Raw genomic sequence first — 15240 nt, forward strand, 5'->3', positions numbered from 1 at the left:
TGTAATAGTCAGTTTAAAGCTGGTACTTGTCATGGATTAGAATATGGACATTATATGTTGCTGACTATTGGCAGTGGGAAAGGACTAGAGTACAGTGAGAAATACCATGAACATTTCTCAAAAAATTCAGCCATTTTTTTCCAATCAGAATTTGGACTTTTTCCACCAGCTCTATACCTGGTCAAAAAGCAGAATGAAATTTTTGCAAAATAATGTGTCCAGTTTTATGCACTGAAATTTCAATGAAACATTTTGTTGCAAAATCAAAATTTGTAAAATTTCAACCTGGTCTACACAGGATTTTGTGTTAAACAGATTCTATGGGGTTCTGTAAAAAGCCTGTTTCCCCAGAACACAGAATGTTCTAGAGCATAGGGTTGTCCCACATTCCTTTTTCAAAAGGGTAGCTCCTGCAAAACTGTATTATCTGACAACATGATGTTCTGCAGTTTAAGAAAAGTGTAGTCAAGTGGTTTGAGCATAGGACTGGGAGCCATGAACGTCCAAGTTTCAAACCTAGCTCTACTGCAGACTCTCCAAATGATCCTTGTTAAGTCATTTCACATTTACTTTAGTGTCCTCCTTCAAATCCATCTTTAAAATTCTCCTTTGTTATGATGACAAAACCCTTGACAATAGTTAGACAGCTGTTCTCAGACCTCTGCCTATCATGCTGACCAATACTGTCTCATTGTTTTCTTGCATTCCCCCACCTGTCTGTCTCTCTGTATCCATCTGTTCTTTCTTGTCTTGTACTTGGATTGTAAATACTTTGTAGCAGGGACCTTCTTTTTGTTCTGTGTTTGTACAGTGCCTAGGGTGAGTTAACATTTAGAAGGTGCTAAGTATAACTAACAACATAGAGAGATAGTGTCAACAAAATGGCATGTATTTATTTGCTCACATTCTGAATTGTGAAAAATATCAGTTCACTGGGGTCCTATCTATAGGATAGCAAGAAGTCAGCTTGTCAAGAACAGATATTAATCACTGATGAGCTGCTTTATTGCTGGGGAGGCACTCAGAGGGATTCAGCTTGAGTCACTGCAGCCCCATACTCAGGCAGATTAAAGACCAGGAGCCCGACCTTTTCAAATCAGGACGTGATGGATAATACAATAAAAGCTAACTAAGCACAAAACTACAAATTCGTTAATGTCTGTTACAGACCAAATAAATCGAGTAGGGAACAGGATGACCAGCTCCTTATGCACCTAACTATAATGTGTAGGAAAAGGAGCTGCATGATTTCAACTGAGTGACATATGCTGGAGATCTCTTGTTGACAGTACCAAAACATCCTTGGTATTTTTCAATATTACAGATGACAATTTCCTAACTCAAAAAGTGTTGCATCCAACACAGCGAAATTCTATATTAGATCTCATCTTCACAGATAAAGAGGACCTGATCACAGAACTAAAATTAATGGTAGCTTAGATACAAGTGATCATGACTTGATCACATTTATAACGTACAAATAGAATAATGTCCAGACCAGAACTATATATACTTAGTGCCTTAAAGGGGCCAATCTTACAAAGCTGAAAATGATTATGCACCTAATCAGCCAGGGGAAAGAATTTAATCAGACAATGTGAATGATCATTGGGAATTGTTTAAGGATACTTTACTAGATGCCTAAAAATCCACTATCAAAGAAGAAGGCCATATTGGTTCAAAAACCAACTTGGTTTAGAGGGGAAGAGAAGGCAGACATAACAAATGGAAAAAAGAGGAATTTTGTAGCAATAAATATAAATCAAAAGCTAGGAGTTGTAGAACACTGATAAGGAAAGCAAAAGGACACAAAAAGAAATCTATGGCCAGCAGAGTTAAGGAGAATAAGGAGTTTATTTAAGCATACTAGGAACAAAAAAATGTTTAACAGTGGTCAGTTACTAGATGGAAATGGTAGAATTATCCATAATAATGCAGAAAAGGCAGAAGTGTTCAATAAATATTACTCTTCTGTATTTGGGAAAAAACAGATGACGCAGTCATATCAGATGATGATAACTCTCTTTCTATTCCACTAGCATCTTAGGAGAATGTTAAATAGCAGCTACTAAATTTAGACATTTTTAAATCAGCAGGTCCAGATAACTTGCATTCAAGAGTTTTAAAAGATCTGGCTGAGGAGATCCCTGGATTATTAATGATGATTTTCAATAAGGTTTGTAACACTGGGGAATTCCAGAAGACTGGAAGAAAGCTAAAGTTGTGTCAATATTTTAAAAAGGGTAAATGGGATGACCTGGGTAATTATAGGCCTGTCAGTCTAACATCAATCCTGCGTAAGATAATGGAGTGGCTGATAGGGGACACAATTAGTAAAGAATTGAGGAAATGTAATCTAATTAATGCCCTTAACCTGGGTGTATGGAAAACAGATCCTGTCAAACTAACTAGATATCTTTTTGATTAGATTACAAGTTTTGTTGATAAAGGTAATAGTTTTGATATAATATACTTGGACTTCTGTAAGGCATTTGACTTGATACTGCACAACATTTTGATTTTAGTTTTTTTAATCATATACAATTAACACACGTTAAATAGATTAAAAGCTGGCTAACTGATAGGTATTAAAATGTAACTGTAAACAGAGAATCATCATCAAGGGGGGTTGTTTTTAGTGCAGTCCTCCCCTGCCATCCCCACCCCCCACAAGGATCTGTTCTTAGACCTATGCTACTTTACATTTTTATCCATGACCTAGGACATAAAATCATCACTGACAGTTTGCAGATGACACAAAAATTGGGGGAGTGGTAAACATGAAGAAGGTAGTTAACTGACAGAGCGATTGGAATTTCTTGGTAAGCTGGGTGCAAATGATGTGTGTTTTAATACAGCTAAATGTAAATGTATATATCTAGGAAAAAAGAATGTAGGCCATACTTACAGGAGGGGGACTCTAACTTGGGAAGCAGTGACTCTTAAAAAGATCGGGGGTTGTAGTGGATAATCAGCTCAACATGAGCTCTCAGTGTGACCCTGTGACAAAAGTACTAATGTGATCCTTGGATGCATAAACATCCAAACTGAGTAGGAGCAGAGAGGTTATTTTACCTCTGTATTTGGCACTCGTGCTAGCGCTGCTGGAATATTATATCTAGTTCTGGTGCCCGCAATCCCAGAAGGATGTTAATAAACTGGAGAGGGTTCAGAGAAGAGCCATGAGAATGATTAAAGGATTAGAACACATGTCTTACAGTGACAGACTCTAGGAGCTTTATTTATTTTAACAAAGAGAAGGGTAAGGGGTGACTTGATGACAGTCTATAAGTACCTACATGGAGAACAAATATTTGATCATGGGCTCTTCAATCTAGCAGAGAAAGGTGTAACACAATCCAATGGCTGGAAGTTGAAGCTAGACAAATTCAAACTAGAAATAAGGTGTACATTTTTAACAGTGATGGTAATTAACCATTGGAACAATTTACCAAAGGTCATGGTGGATTCTCCATCACTGGCAATTTTTAAATCAACAATGTATGTTTTTCTAAAAGCTCTAGGAGTTCTTTTGGGGAAGTTCTGTGGCCTGTGTTATACAGGAAGTACGACTAGAGGACCACAGCAGTGGCCTTGGAATTTATGCATCTATAAATGAGGTAGAACTAATTTCTGCCATGCTTCTGTCCTTCCAGTTTGAAAAACTGCACTTTGGGGGCCAATTCAAGCACTGCAAAGAAACAAACATAAGATTTTTTTAATGCGTCACATGCTGGGTCTCAGATGTTGTCCAATCCTCTGTGAACACAATCTCCCACTGCCTAGAACTTCCTCATGGACAGATGATCAGCTGCGGCAGGCAGCACTGGCTGCTAGCTAGAGTGCCTATCAAACTGCTTCTGACACCAGCAGATGCCTTGTATTTCACAGCCTTTCACAAGTGAGTGTAGATGGTGTTGCATAATAGCACACAGCAGACTAAGCCCTGGCTGAAGGGAAATCCAGCATTAGGCATAGCAATGGGGCAACAGCACACCTCCAGCAGGATGGGACAGTATCCTGAGCCAATGCAGGGATCATGCCCAAATGAGAACAACGTTCAGGTACCTGTTAGGAGTGCAGTAAAACTGTGCAGAGGGGTGGGGGACAGAAGGATCAACACTCAAAGAATATCATCATTTATTTAAAGGGAGGTGGATGCCTCATAGCAAATCCTGAAATACAACCTATTCTGATTCAGTTTAGCCTACTTGTCATATTTCTGGAGTGGGTTTCTTCATTCATTTGTATGATTAGTGCTAGCTTCATAAAGATAGGATCATTGCTTCTTCAAGTACATTCCCCCTGAACCTGAAACAAGAATCATCCATGACTTCACAACCCTAGCCTGTTTCCAGAGCACTTCATTGTGGAGTCAAAATAAGGGTCCTGACTTCCGCTGGAGAATCAGCAACAGGAGCAGATGAAAACAAAACAACAACGCCTAGCATTTATCTAGTGTCTTTACAAAAGTTGCCAAGGGGGATCATTTAACTCTACACTGAAGTATAGTAAACACAGGCTGGATTACAGCTGCTGCAGCATCCCTACCCAAACCTTCAGCATCTAAGTAAAGAATACTGTATTATGCTGAATCTGCAGGGAAAATGCAGGCGGAATTTACTCAAGCTAGAATTTAGCCACAACACGAACTCTTACTAAAGTGGAATGAGATCTTTAATGACCACAGTGGTCAAGACCTCAGTTTAAATCTCATCCAACAGAGGGCACCTCCATTGTCCATTCACTGGCTGGTGGGGCTCAGAGGGAAGAGTGACACCCACTGAATCGGCAGCCCCACTTGCTGGGTTTCCTCGGGGGTACAAAGGTTCTGTTTCCACATAAGAATCAAGTAATTGGTGCAGAACACGTCTCAGAAAGGGCTTCAGTTCAGAGCCACAGGACTTCCTATTAGGACCTTTCCTGGAAAAGTCAGCAGCTCTTTAAAAAGTGAGCACAACCAAGAAATAAAGTTACCTTCATCAACTGGCTGATTATCTTCCCAGCTCTTGATATAGTCATCCTAGTGAAGGAAGAGAGAACAGCTTAGTCAACAGCACATGCCAAATATCAAAATCCAAATGCCCAGAATTACGAGCCTGATCAATGTTTAAGGTAACACTGGCCTGGGGATGTAACAATAATGCCTTCCTCACGGCTGGGACTCTAGCAGAGGGCTACACATGTGGTTACAAAGACATTGCAAAAATTCATATTGTGTTTGTTTATTCTTTGTGTTCTGCATTGCTGGTGATGGGAATTTGGTCCTCTTGGAAACAGTAAGGCCTAGTTCTCTCTCTCTCTATCACACACACACACAGCTCTGCTAACATTCCTGACCTCTATCACACAAAACCTTGTTTGCCTCACACACACAGAGCTCTGCAGATCCACCGCTCAACAGTGAGATTTTCATACATTCCAGCATCCAGCCTGCTCACACAACTGCGCAGATGGACAATGCAGAGGGATTGCAGGACGTGCATGCTTGTGCCCTCACACCAAAGTCCAGCTGCTAAATCTAATTCCAGGATTGTACTTGCCTTGGTGTGTTCATTTAATGTCAAACCTCACAAATAGGAAAACTGAAGAACATAAATTCTTGCCTCATTGCAGAAAGGTGCAAATCTTGCTTCGGCACATGGGAGGCAGAAGCAGTCTGATGCCCTAACCTCAAACTGGGGTTAACGGTCTCTAAGGCACCTGTGAAGACCTACAGAGTATCTGCATTTTCCCAATTCACCTGGTGCATTTACACAAACATATTCAACAGGGGGAATCTACAGTTTAGAACGTCAGGGACTTACTGCCCTAACCTCCTTTGTGCAGGGACCTCCGTACACTCATAGTAGTACATTGCTTGCTGCCCCAGCATCATTGCACTGTAAGGGGCCATCAGGTCATGGCTTGGAAGTGGCAGGAAAAGTTATCTGCATCTCAGATGAAGCACAGCTGTTAGAGTGTCAGCATGCTGCTTGGCTAGATTCTATCCCGTTTCTTAAGGTGCTGAACGAGGTACAATTCTTGGGAAGAAAAAACACACATCCTTTGTCTCTGACTCCCTCATCCTGAAAAGTGATTGATCATTTGTGATGGCTTAGCACTGAGGTCCCTCACTGCTTCTCCACGCTCCCCAGCCCATCCATGACAGCAGCCTCTGTCCACACCAAGCAAAAGGGCAGTAGAATCTTTCCACAGATTTCCATGGAAAAGCAACACTACTATTAAGGCAAGGAAATGGAGAATAAAGGATAAAAATCAGATGTGCAATAAAAATAAGAAAATTAAAGGAATAATACCAGACCCAATAGGTCTAAAGTTCATGTTTTGTGGGGGGTGAAGCGGAGGTGCAGAGATTAAGCGACTTGCCTAGTGTCACACAGCAAGTCAGAAGATCTGGGAATAGAACCCAGGAGTCCTGACCAGGGGCACTACCTGGGTCTCAAGAGGGAGGGTGGGGATGGGCCTTACTGGATTTGATCCTGAGCCTCAAAGTTAAATTGCTGGGCAGGATGGATGCTTTTCTGTGCCAACCCCCTAATCAGCACCAGTGCCCTCTGGTGGCCTGATTTGGCCCTTCACTCTGGCCGGACACCTGTGACTGAGCCAGCCTGGCCCTGCCTTGCACTACCTCAGGCATTACTAGGAAGTTCCAGCAGAGTTCAGGCTTCTAGTGGGGCCTGCACAGTAAAAAAGGCCTGGCAGTGGCAACACTGTTGCCCAGGCCACCACCACCTCTCCCGGGACCAGCACCCCTTGAGCCAGCTCCTTGGTATCCCCCTCCCACACAGACAGTGTGTGGGGAACCCTGGAGAGGCAGTGCCATTCCTGACTGCTGGCAGCGGTACCAGCCCAAGCTCCTGCGCCCTGCTGTTCTCTGTGGGCAGGGGGGCAAAGACTTGCTGGCTCAGTACTGCGCTGCCTCTGAGGCCCCAGCAGTACTACCAGCTGGGGGACAACATTTTACCTCATGTGTCGGGCAAAGCCTTCCCAGTCCTCTCTCTATCCCCACCTTCTGGTGCCCCTCGTCCTGACTTGCAGTACCCTGCTCTAGCCACACTTCCTCCCCATGCTGTACAACGGTTAAATGTCAATCCTTCCCTTGTGTCTTGACAGTCTCCAGATTTGGAAAGTTACCAACAGTTAACAGCCCCATCACAATCACTGGAGCTGTTCTCCTTTAACAGGGGTAGTCAACAGGTGGACCGTGGGCCAAATCCAGACCCCCAGATGCTTTTGAACAGACTGCAAACATCTTTTTATTTATTTATTATCATTATTGTTATTATTTTCTCTGGAGTCTGGACCTTGGCTATACCTTGACCAAGAAATGTGGACCTTGACAAAAAATAATTGATTACCCCGGCCTTTAATATGTTATATACACAGAATCAAATGCAGAGAATACAAAAACACAAGGGAAGGGAGGGGTTTAATCTTTAAACGAATCCAGGCCCTGGAAGAGAGTACTGATGTGCATCTCATTTGTAATGTCAGCACTAGAATGGGTTTCTCCTTGCAGGTCTCTTACCTTTGCCATCCATGAACAAACATTCTTGAAAGACTCTCTGAAGTGCCCTGATGGCCTGTGTTAATTTACAGTAGATCATACACTCCACACCCTTTGAACAACTGTGTTGTTGACTATCCCTTCCAGCAAGGAAATTCAGTCTCCGGTACTAGGAGTTCACTACCCTGTAGAATGCTCTTCTTTGAGAGGTCCGTCTTGAACTGTCTGGGCTTATTTAGATTATTAACTCTTTGAGGCAGGAACAGGGTCTTCCTAGACTTTTATACACTGCTGAGCACTGTCGATGCTTAATATGTAACAACAATCCTCTGATAGACGCTGTTTCAATTCCATCAGTAGTGCCCTCCATCTTGTGGTGATGATTACATATACAGTTTCTCAGGATGAAATTCACCCCTGCGCAGAGGGCCAGCAGCAGGCTTGTGCATCATTTCATTCCCACTTAAGTGGTCCTCTGCATGGGGGTCAATACAAATATGTGCATATGTATAGGCACACCCTCACATATACACCCACGCAACCACATACATAGAGCCCTGTGCAGATACAAAATTTGGATCCACATCCATCCATGATCCACAAAAATGGTCCACAGATATCCGCAGATTTGCAGGGCTCTACACAGACACACACTCATCCTGGCCATACTTTGTGCAACATGCAACTGTTCAAATCAACTCAAAATATTCTCCTGATAAACTAAAACTAGAGGGAGGGAGCTGGGGTGGAGAACACAGGGAACATAACACATATGCCCTGTAAAGATTAAATGAAACCAGATTCAAAAATCAATACTAACCTCCACTTCCTGGGAATTCAGCCCACAGCAGAAGAGGAGGTGAAAAAACAAAAGGAGAGAGAGAAGAGAACACACATGAAATATACCGACACTGCCAGAGCTCAAACTGCAAGAAAGGGCTGGGTTTATGATCACACAGACAGTATTTCTTTGTTTAAATTCCCTGAAAAGTCATAATTCATTTCCTCCAAGTGATGTGTTTTTATAAAGACTCCCCCAATGCATCTTTTCTTGCTTTCCTACTTTGCATTTATTAAATCGTACTTCTGTCACAATGGCAACAATGGAATTTGATTGCAAGGTACAAAAGTTAAGGCAAAGGCTGATAATTCAGGGCTTTGCGTAAGCTGCGGCACTGCTCCCAACACTTCATGGTTAGCCCTGGGACAGAAACAGTGATGTTTCAGCAGATGGATGTAATGTTTCACACAGCAGATTTCACAGTAATATAAGTACCTTTCTATTGTTCTGCAGTCTCTCTGAAATAAAATAATGTCAAACAAAAAAATTATGATGTATTTGTAGGCAATGAAATCCTGACTGCTCTCCTGTTATGCCAACTCCCTTCTCATACACCCAGGAAGGGACATTTTAGAATATAGGGGAGGGGGACGGTATCATTAGGAGGCTTGGCAGTGACCAATATTCTATTGCAAGAGACTTCTTTACTGATTTAAGCCAAATTACTGCTGTCACAGGATGTTACTTGGCTCCTGGTAAAATGGATGTCCCTGCCCCTTTGGTCACAGCTGTTCTCTTTAGCGCACCATCCACAGTTCCAGTGTTAATCTTCCATTCTGACATGTCCAAGAGCCCTGGGGGCTGATATCAGCCATACCACATGTCATATCAGCAGCTGCAGCTCAACTCAGGAGAAGAGCTGGCTCCTATGTAGGCTTCACATTTATCCCAAATGGGAAGAAAGCCAAGAGAAATCCTATATTTCTACAAAATGGACTTGGGGGATGCCACCCTCTCGTAGAGCCTCTAAGCAAGGGGCTGATGCTAGAGAAGCTCTTGCTAGTGCACTTGGACAGGGCTGAGCAAAACAAGGCTGTGATAAGACATGGCATCCTACGCAAACTCCAGCCTTTGAAGGTCACAGATTGGTAACAACATATTCTCTAGATGCAACTATCTGTCAGCAATTTGTAAGGGAGAGATTAGGTATAGGTCTTTAGCTCAGCCCATCTCTGGGACATCTACATCCCTAGTGAACCATGAACCCACCATACAGGTACATCACAAAAGGACTTCCTGAGCTGCCTTCAGGAATGATGATGCAGGAACTGTATGATGCAGTTGGGTCCTATAAGAATACTGCAGCTGTCAAGAGCATGCCGTCATCTGGGGCTTCTCATTACTGCTTCAAAGCCCAGATGCAGGGGTTCTGCCAGGCAAACTGGCAAATTTCTATCCCTGCCAACCCACAGTCATCTACACAGTCTCCAAGTGTTTCACTGCCCCATACATAGTGCTCCCTTAAATGACTAGTTGTCTGGTAGAGTCAGCCCTGCTATTTCCTCTGCCTCTTACAGAGACAAATATATTACAATAGAATCGTAGAATATCAAGGTTGGAAGGGACCTCAGGAGGTCATCTAGTCCAACCCCCTGCTCAAAGCTGGACCAATCCTCAATTTTTGTCCCAGTCCCTAAATGGCCTACCCCTCCCCTCCCTTGTAGTCAGACCCGGCAGAACCCAGTATCAAATTCAGGAGCTACACGAGTCAACTCCGTGCAGTGCAAGGCCATCAAATACCTGAACTACATACCTTTAAAACTGCTTTAAAAAATTCCTCATTCCCTCCAGCCATTCTGCTAGTAGAATATTTGCATCTTTACACTGGCTTCATTTTCTCTCTCAATAGTTTAAATGAGACTACTAGAGTGACTTCTGTGTCTCTAACACACACACACGTACATTGCTATAATTGAACATGCACACACAGAGATGCAGACACTATCTGTCCCAGTTTCCTTTTCCTTGTCTTGCTAAAAAGACTCAGTCTGTTTGTTCTGATAGCACAGACAATGCACAGTTTCTCAGTACAGAACCCCAACCTTTCTGGATAACAGAACTTTACTTTCTGAAAGGTTCAAAAACGAGCAAACAAAAAAGGACCCCTTTAAGGGAGATCAGCATGGGCAGTGTGGTCCCAGGTTGGGTCCTAAATCCATAAGGTTTCAAATAGCACTATATCTGTCTAGTGAGAATAGCAGCAGGCATACAATTATAGGACACCTCCTAACAGGAAACCTAACAGGAAACCTGCCCCTTTGTTCAGTCTCTAAAGGAACCATCCATCTCTACAGTTTCCTGCTTGGGGGACTCTCTTCCAAGCCTGCAAGCACCTCTTTAATGACTCCTCTTCTTACTTTCCCAGTATTATTTATCTCCCTCGCCAAGCCTCAAACCACTTCCTCCTCCTCCTCCTGATGCTGGCAGGTTTCCACACAGCTGGAATCTTGGACTAAGAGAGCTGGATTGACGCAGCCATGCTGCGATAGGCTCAAAGGCATTGTGTGTCCCATCTGCCAACGGCGCTCTTTGTGGGGATGGCAATACAGAGCAGAGGCAGGACAAAACCATTGTCTTTTCTACTGAACACACTAAGGACTTCCAGCCCTTTCCACTCCCACTGCGAGCATGTTCAATGACCCCAATCCGCCGAGCACACAAAGCATAACAAACAGTGCCCCTCTCACCAAAGGAAACAGCACATCATCAGACGTGGCACACTGCCACCCTGCAGGAGCTCTGCCAAGCGAGCAAATGGACTTCTTTGAGAAGCAGGTGGCTTGCTGCATTGTGGAGCCAGCTGCTCTCTCAGGGTCACTCGCTGAGGTGGGACTGGAAATGGCTCTCGGAAAGGCTGAATCAGCAGGAGCCTTTTTGGAAAGACAGTGTGTCTCTGAGCCAGTATTGAGCAGTGCCCTGCACTGATACAGGAAGGCAAAAGGATGCAGTCAAGGGCAGGCTGAGTGCCATCTGCATCACAGCAATGGCTGCAGTGCTGCCAGGGTGACATGCTGCAGAGGCCAGCTTCGTGGCTGCTGTGACAGTGCAGCATGTTATCATGGGGGAGACATGGGATAAGCCCTCTCAAAGCACCCTCTGTATCACCACCAACCATGAGAAGACACCACCGATGTAAGCTGAGCAGGGCACAGGCCCAGAAAGAATCCAACTGCTGCATGCAACCTGACACAAACACTTTCCTATATTGGGGGAGGGAGCTTCACCATCCTCTGAAGCATCAGGCATTGGTTTCTGCCAGAGAAAGGGGATGGGCCAGTAGTCGAAGCAGGTCTGTGTGTGCATGTGTAATAAATTAATCAATGGTGGTTCATTAATACCCCAAGCACACCTTCTTGTAATTGTTCTGTACCAGGCTTATTAGTAAATTGTCAGAAAGAGAAAATGGACAACTTCTGATTTAATAGCAGAGAAGGGAAAAGAGCCCTCACCCAGGTAGATGGGGTGAGCTGGAGAAAGGGAAGGGAGCACTCACTGTCAGCTGGATGGGATGGGGAAGGAATGCTCACTCTCTAATGCCTGAACAGGGAGGGGAGGGAGAGCCCACACTTTCCTGAATTATCCCTGAGGCTGGCACTGTCAGGGGGACAAGAACTTTTCCCTGTGAACATTAAACAACGAACACACAAGTGTCCAGTGCATCACACAGCTCCCCGCACTTAAATCCATTTTTCACAGGTGTAATTTCACACATGGATTTCAGTGGAGTAGGTCCCAATTTATTCCAACACACAAGAGAAGAATCTGGACCCTTGACCACTTTTCTCTCCTCTCCCTCCATCTGTATAGCCTCCACCTTCTCTTGTCCCTCCATACAATCCGGGACAGTATTGGTACCAGTGTCATCTTCTCCTCTGCAGCTCCAGATGTTGGGAGTGGCCTCCTGCAATTCCACCTGTCCTTGACTCTCCTTCTTCATCTGGATGTGAAATCCTGCATCTAATGTCTCTCTCCCCTACCTCAGAATTTCTCTCTCTTTTTGCTATTGGCAATTACACCTCTCTGCAGCTTTGTTATTTAACTCTGCACACAGCTTTAGGAAGCATTTTTCATGGAAGATGCTATACACAATAAAGCAGTAACATACTATGTGCACGTTGGAAAGTCCCCAAAACCAAGTCTCTTTCAAATGCCATCACTAAGCTCATGCTGCAGGGGATTTAATCAGCCCCTGCCTAGTTCTTGTGGAGGTTTATTTTCAGACTGTACAAGATTATTTAAATAAAACCTGTGAGCCAGCACTTTTGTTTGTGTCACATTCTATGGTTGGGAGGGGGAAGGATTGTTGACAGTGTAGGTCACTTGAGACAGCAGCTCCCTCAGGAGCTGAAAACACAGAAAAGAGACTGTGCCTGATCTCGTGCTATGGAAGGGAAGTCTGGAACCAGAACAAAGGCCATGGAGAGGATGCTGGGAATGCTCACTGCCTCCTCCAATCCAGAAGCCTCACATTCAGGACCTCAGAAGAGTTAAAAAAAATATTTCTCCACATGGCAAAGTTAAAAAGAAAACCCCTTGATTTGTTAGTACATAGCAAAACATCAAATGCTTCTAATGCTCCCCTACTGTAAACAAAAAGAGTTTGAGAAAACGATGTCCTATTTCAGAGAATGGGGAGCAAAATACTCTATCACAATAAGAGCTAGAGGAGAAGAGAGGAAATAAAAACAGGAAAGTAGAGAAGATAAATGGTGAATGGGAGATCAGAAGAGAGGAGAGAAATAAGCAGAATAAGATATTCCCTCACTGGGTGTGGGCTCTCTCTTGCCAATGGATCTATCACATCCAAAGTCATGCCCAGGGCAACGCAGATATTGTTCCAGATGTATCAGCAATGACATCACATCCAGCTGTGCACATTTAGCACACCGCAGCTGCCATTTATGTGTGCTACCTTCCAGAGGCAGACAGACTTTGTAGGAGCACAGGCCAATTATCTACATGTGTTAGACACAGAAAGATGGAAAGGAGACAGAAATCCACTCATTACCCCTCACTGCCCCATTATTTATCCTCACTCCACGAGTTGCAGGTGGAGGGGTATCCCTTCAGTAGCTGTTTTGCTGGGCATTTTCTTTGTGACACTGGTCAGAGTAGAAACAATAGCCACCTATCCAACCTGGGATAACTGATGAACTACAAGAGCCTACTGAGCCTTTGAGAACGTGGGGCAAGTAGCCATTAGCTTCCTCTACTTGAATTTCCCTTTACGGGAATCAGACAAGAAGTTCTGACCTTGAGTTTCTTGAGAGTGGAAGGTAATGGCCACAGCACAGACACTGTTGGGGGACCCCTTTTCTTAGGAGTGCAGCAGGCTTTTTTTTGAACAATCCCTACACCCCCTCAGGACAGAATGGCTGACTAATGCCACTATACTGTCCAGCATCACTGAGGAGCTGTCCAGCTAGGCACCTCCTGAAGAAGCACAGCACTCAGACAGAATGGGAGGAGATTCTGGAAGGGGAGTTTGGAGTCACTTTTCCCAACTCAGAAAGGTGAAGGGTGGGCAGCAAAAAGAGGGAATGTTTTCCAGCAGATACCAATAGATGTGGTTAATTGCAACAGCCCATATACTCCCCAGGGATGTACTGTAGCATGCAGACCAGGTGACAGAGTGAGCCAGTGCTGCAGTATCACATTGAAGCAGCTATTTGCTTGCATCCGTTCCATTTTGTATTACTGATCTGAGATCAGCTCTATCCCTGCTACTCCTCCCAGCAGCTGAGCTGTTTAGTGCCACTGGTAAAGTGCATTCAGTAGTTCTGATAAATGCACACACAGCTCTGACCACAAGCCATCTCGTGCGGTGATGGATTCTGAATAGCATGATTATACTTCCTAAGGAGATTCCTGCATTTCCTTTCAAATGGTCTTAAAAGTTCTGCCACTTCGGTGCCAGAACATGCATTTATTACGCACTGCGTCCTCTTAACAACCAAACATGGCGCCACCACAGGAGGGAGCCAAGATCGATAATGGCATACGGAGCCTTTCACCCCCTAGTCACTGGTTCAAATCCACTCCAATTCAGTAGTGACCAGCTGCCAGACGATGTGTCCTTTGTGAAAAGACCATGTGGTTCCAGTGCAGTTCCTGATTCACAGTCCTCCACGTCTTAAAGTGATAGCCTCAGCTCAGAGATGGAAACTGAACTATCCTCTCACCCTCAGCAGTGGTGCCTGCCACTCAGGGTTGAGGCACATTAGCAAGGCAGCATGTGGAAGGTTGCTCTGCTGCTCTCCCTGTTCCATGGAGGAACAGAAGATTTCAGTCGCCTGTGGCTGTCCAGCCAGCACCTTTCACCAGCATGTCTGTTCAACAGAGCTATGCTGGTTACAACACAGGGAAGGGACAGGGACCTGGGGGTCACCACCACCCTCCAATTTCATGTTCTTCCCATGATGGAAATAAAGGGTGAAAATCAAACCTATCAAATGTTTAAAAGAAGAAGCTTGCTGGGCCATGAGTCCTTTTTCCTGTCAGCTGCTCCTGTCCTGGAACGAGGCCCAGGCAATACTCACTCACCTGTCTTCATTCAACACACTTCCTACCCGCTGGGCCTGGTTGAGGGAAGGGCAGTTTTTGTTTAGACTTTGGACAAAGTAACAATCCAGCTTGACTTGTGGGGGCCCACCTGAAATAGCTCTCCCCCACCCCATCCCAGGAGGACCCTTTTCTAACCCCTCCCTTCATGCCTACAGACAGTGACTCGGGGCTTCCTTCCAGTTTCTGGTCTGCTGGATATTCCTTGACTGGGTGCAACGGAAATCACAGTGGGTTCTGCCACACACGCCTTGCCAGATCAAATCGCAGTTTCCATTATTACCTTTTTAAATTAAGTAAATGCCATCTTCTCTTTGCATTTCATAAG

The 15240-nt window shown here is 44.3% G+C and overlaps 1 protein-coding gene across 1 annotated transcript in view; it reads right to left on the bottom strand.

The window, feature by feature from the left end:
* SPOCK2 (SPARC (osteonectin), cwcv and kazal like domains proteoglycan 2) overlaps positions 1-15240 on the bottom strand; it is a 56799-nt gene that overhangs the window by 22047 nt on the left and 19512 nt on the right. Inside the window, exon 2 of the mRNA XM_048858986.2 lies at positions 4978-5023. Coding sequence (XP_048714943.2) covers positions 4978-5023 — 46 coding nt within the window. The remainder of the gene's footprint in view (positions 1-4977; positions 5024-15240) is intronic.

This window comes from Caretta caretta, chromosome 7, assembly GCF_965140235.1.
Source record: "Caretta caretta isolate rCarCar2 chromosome 7, rCarCar1.hap1, whole genome shotgun sequence".
Classification (NCBI taxonomy): domain Eukaryota; kingdom Metazoa; phylum Chordata; order Testudines; family Cheloniidae; genus Caretta; species Caretta caretta.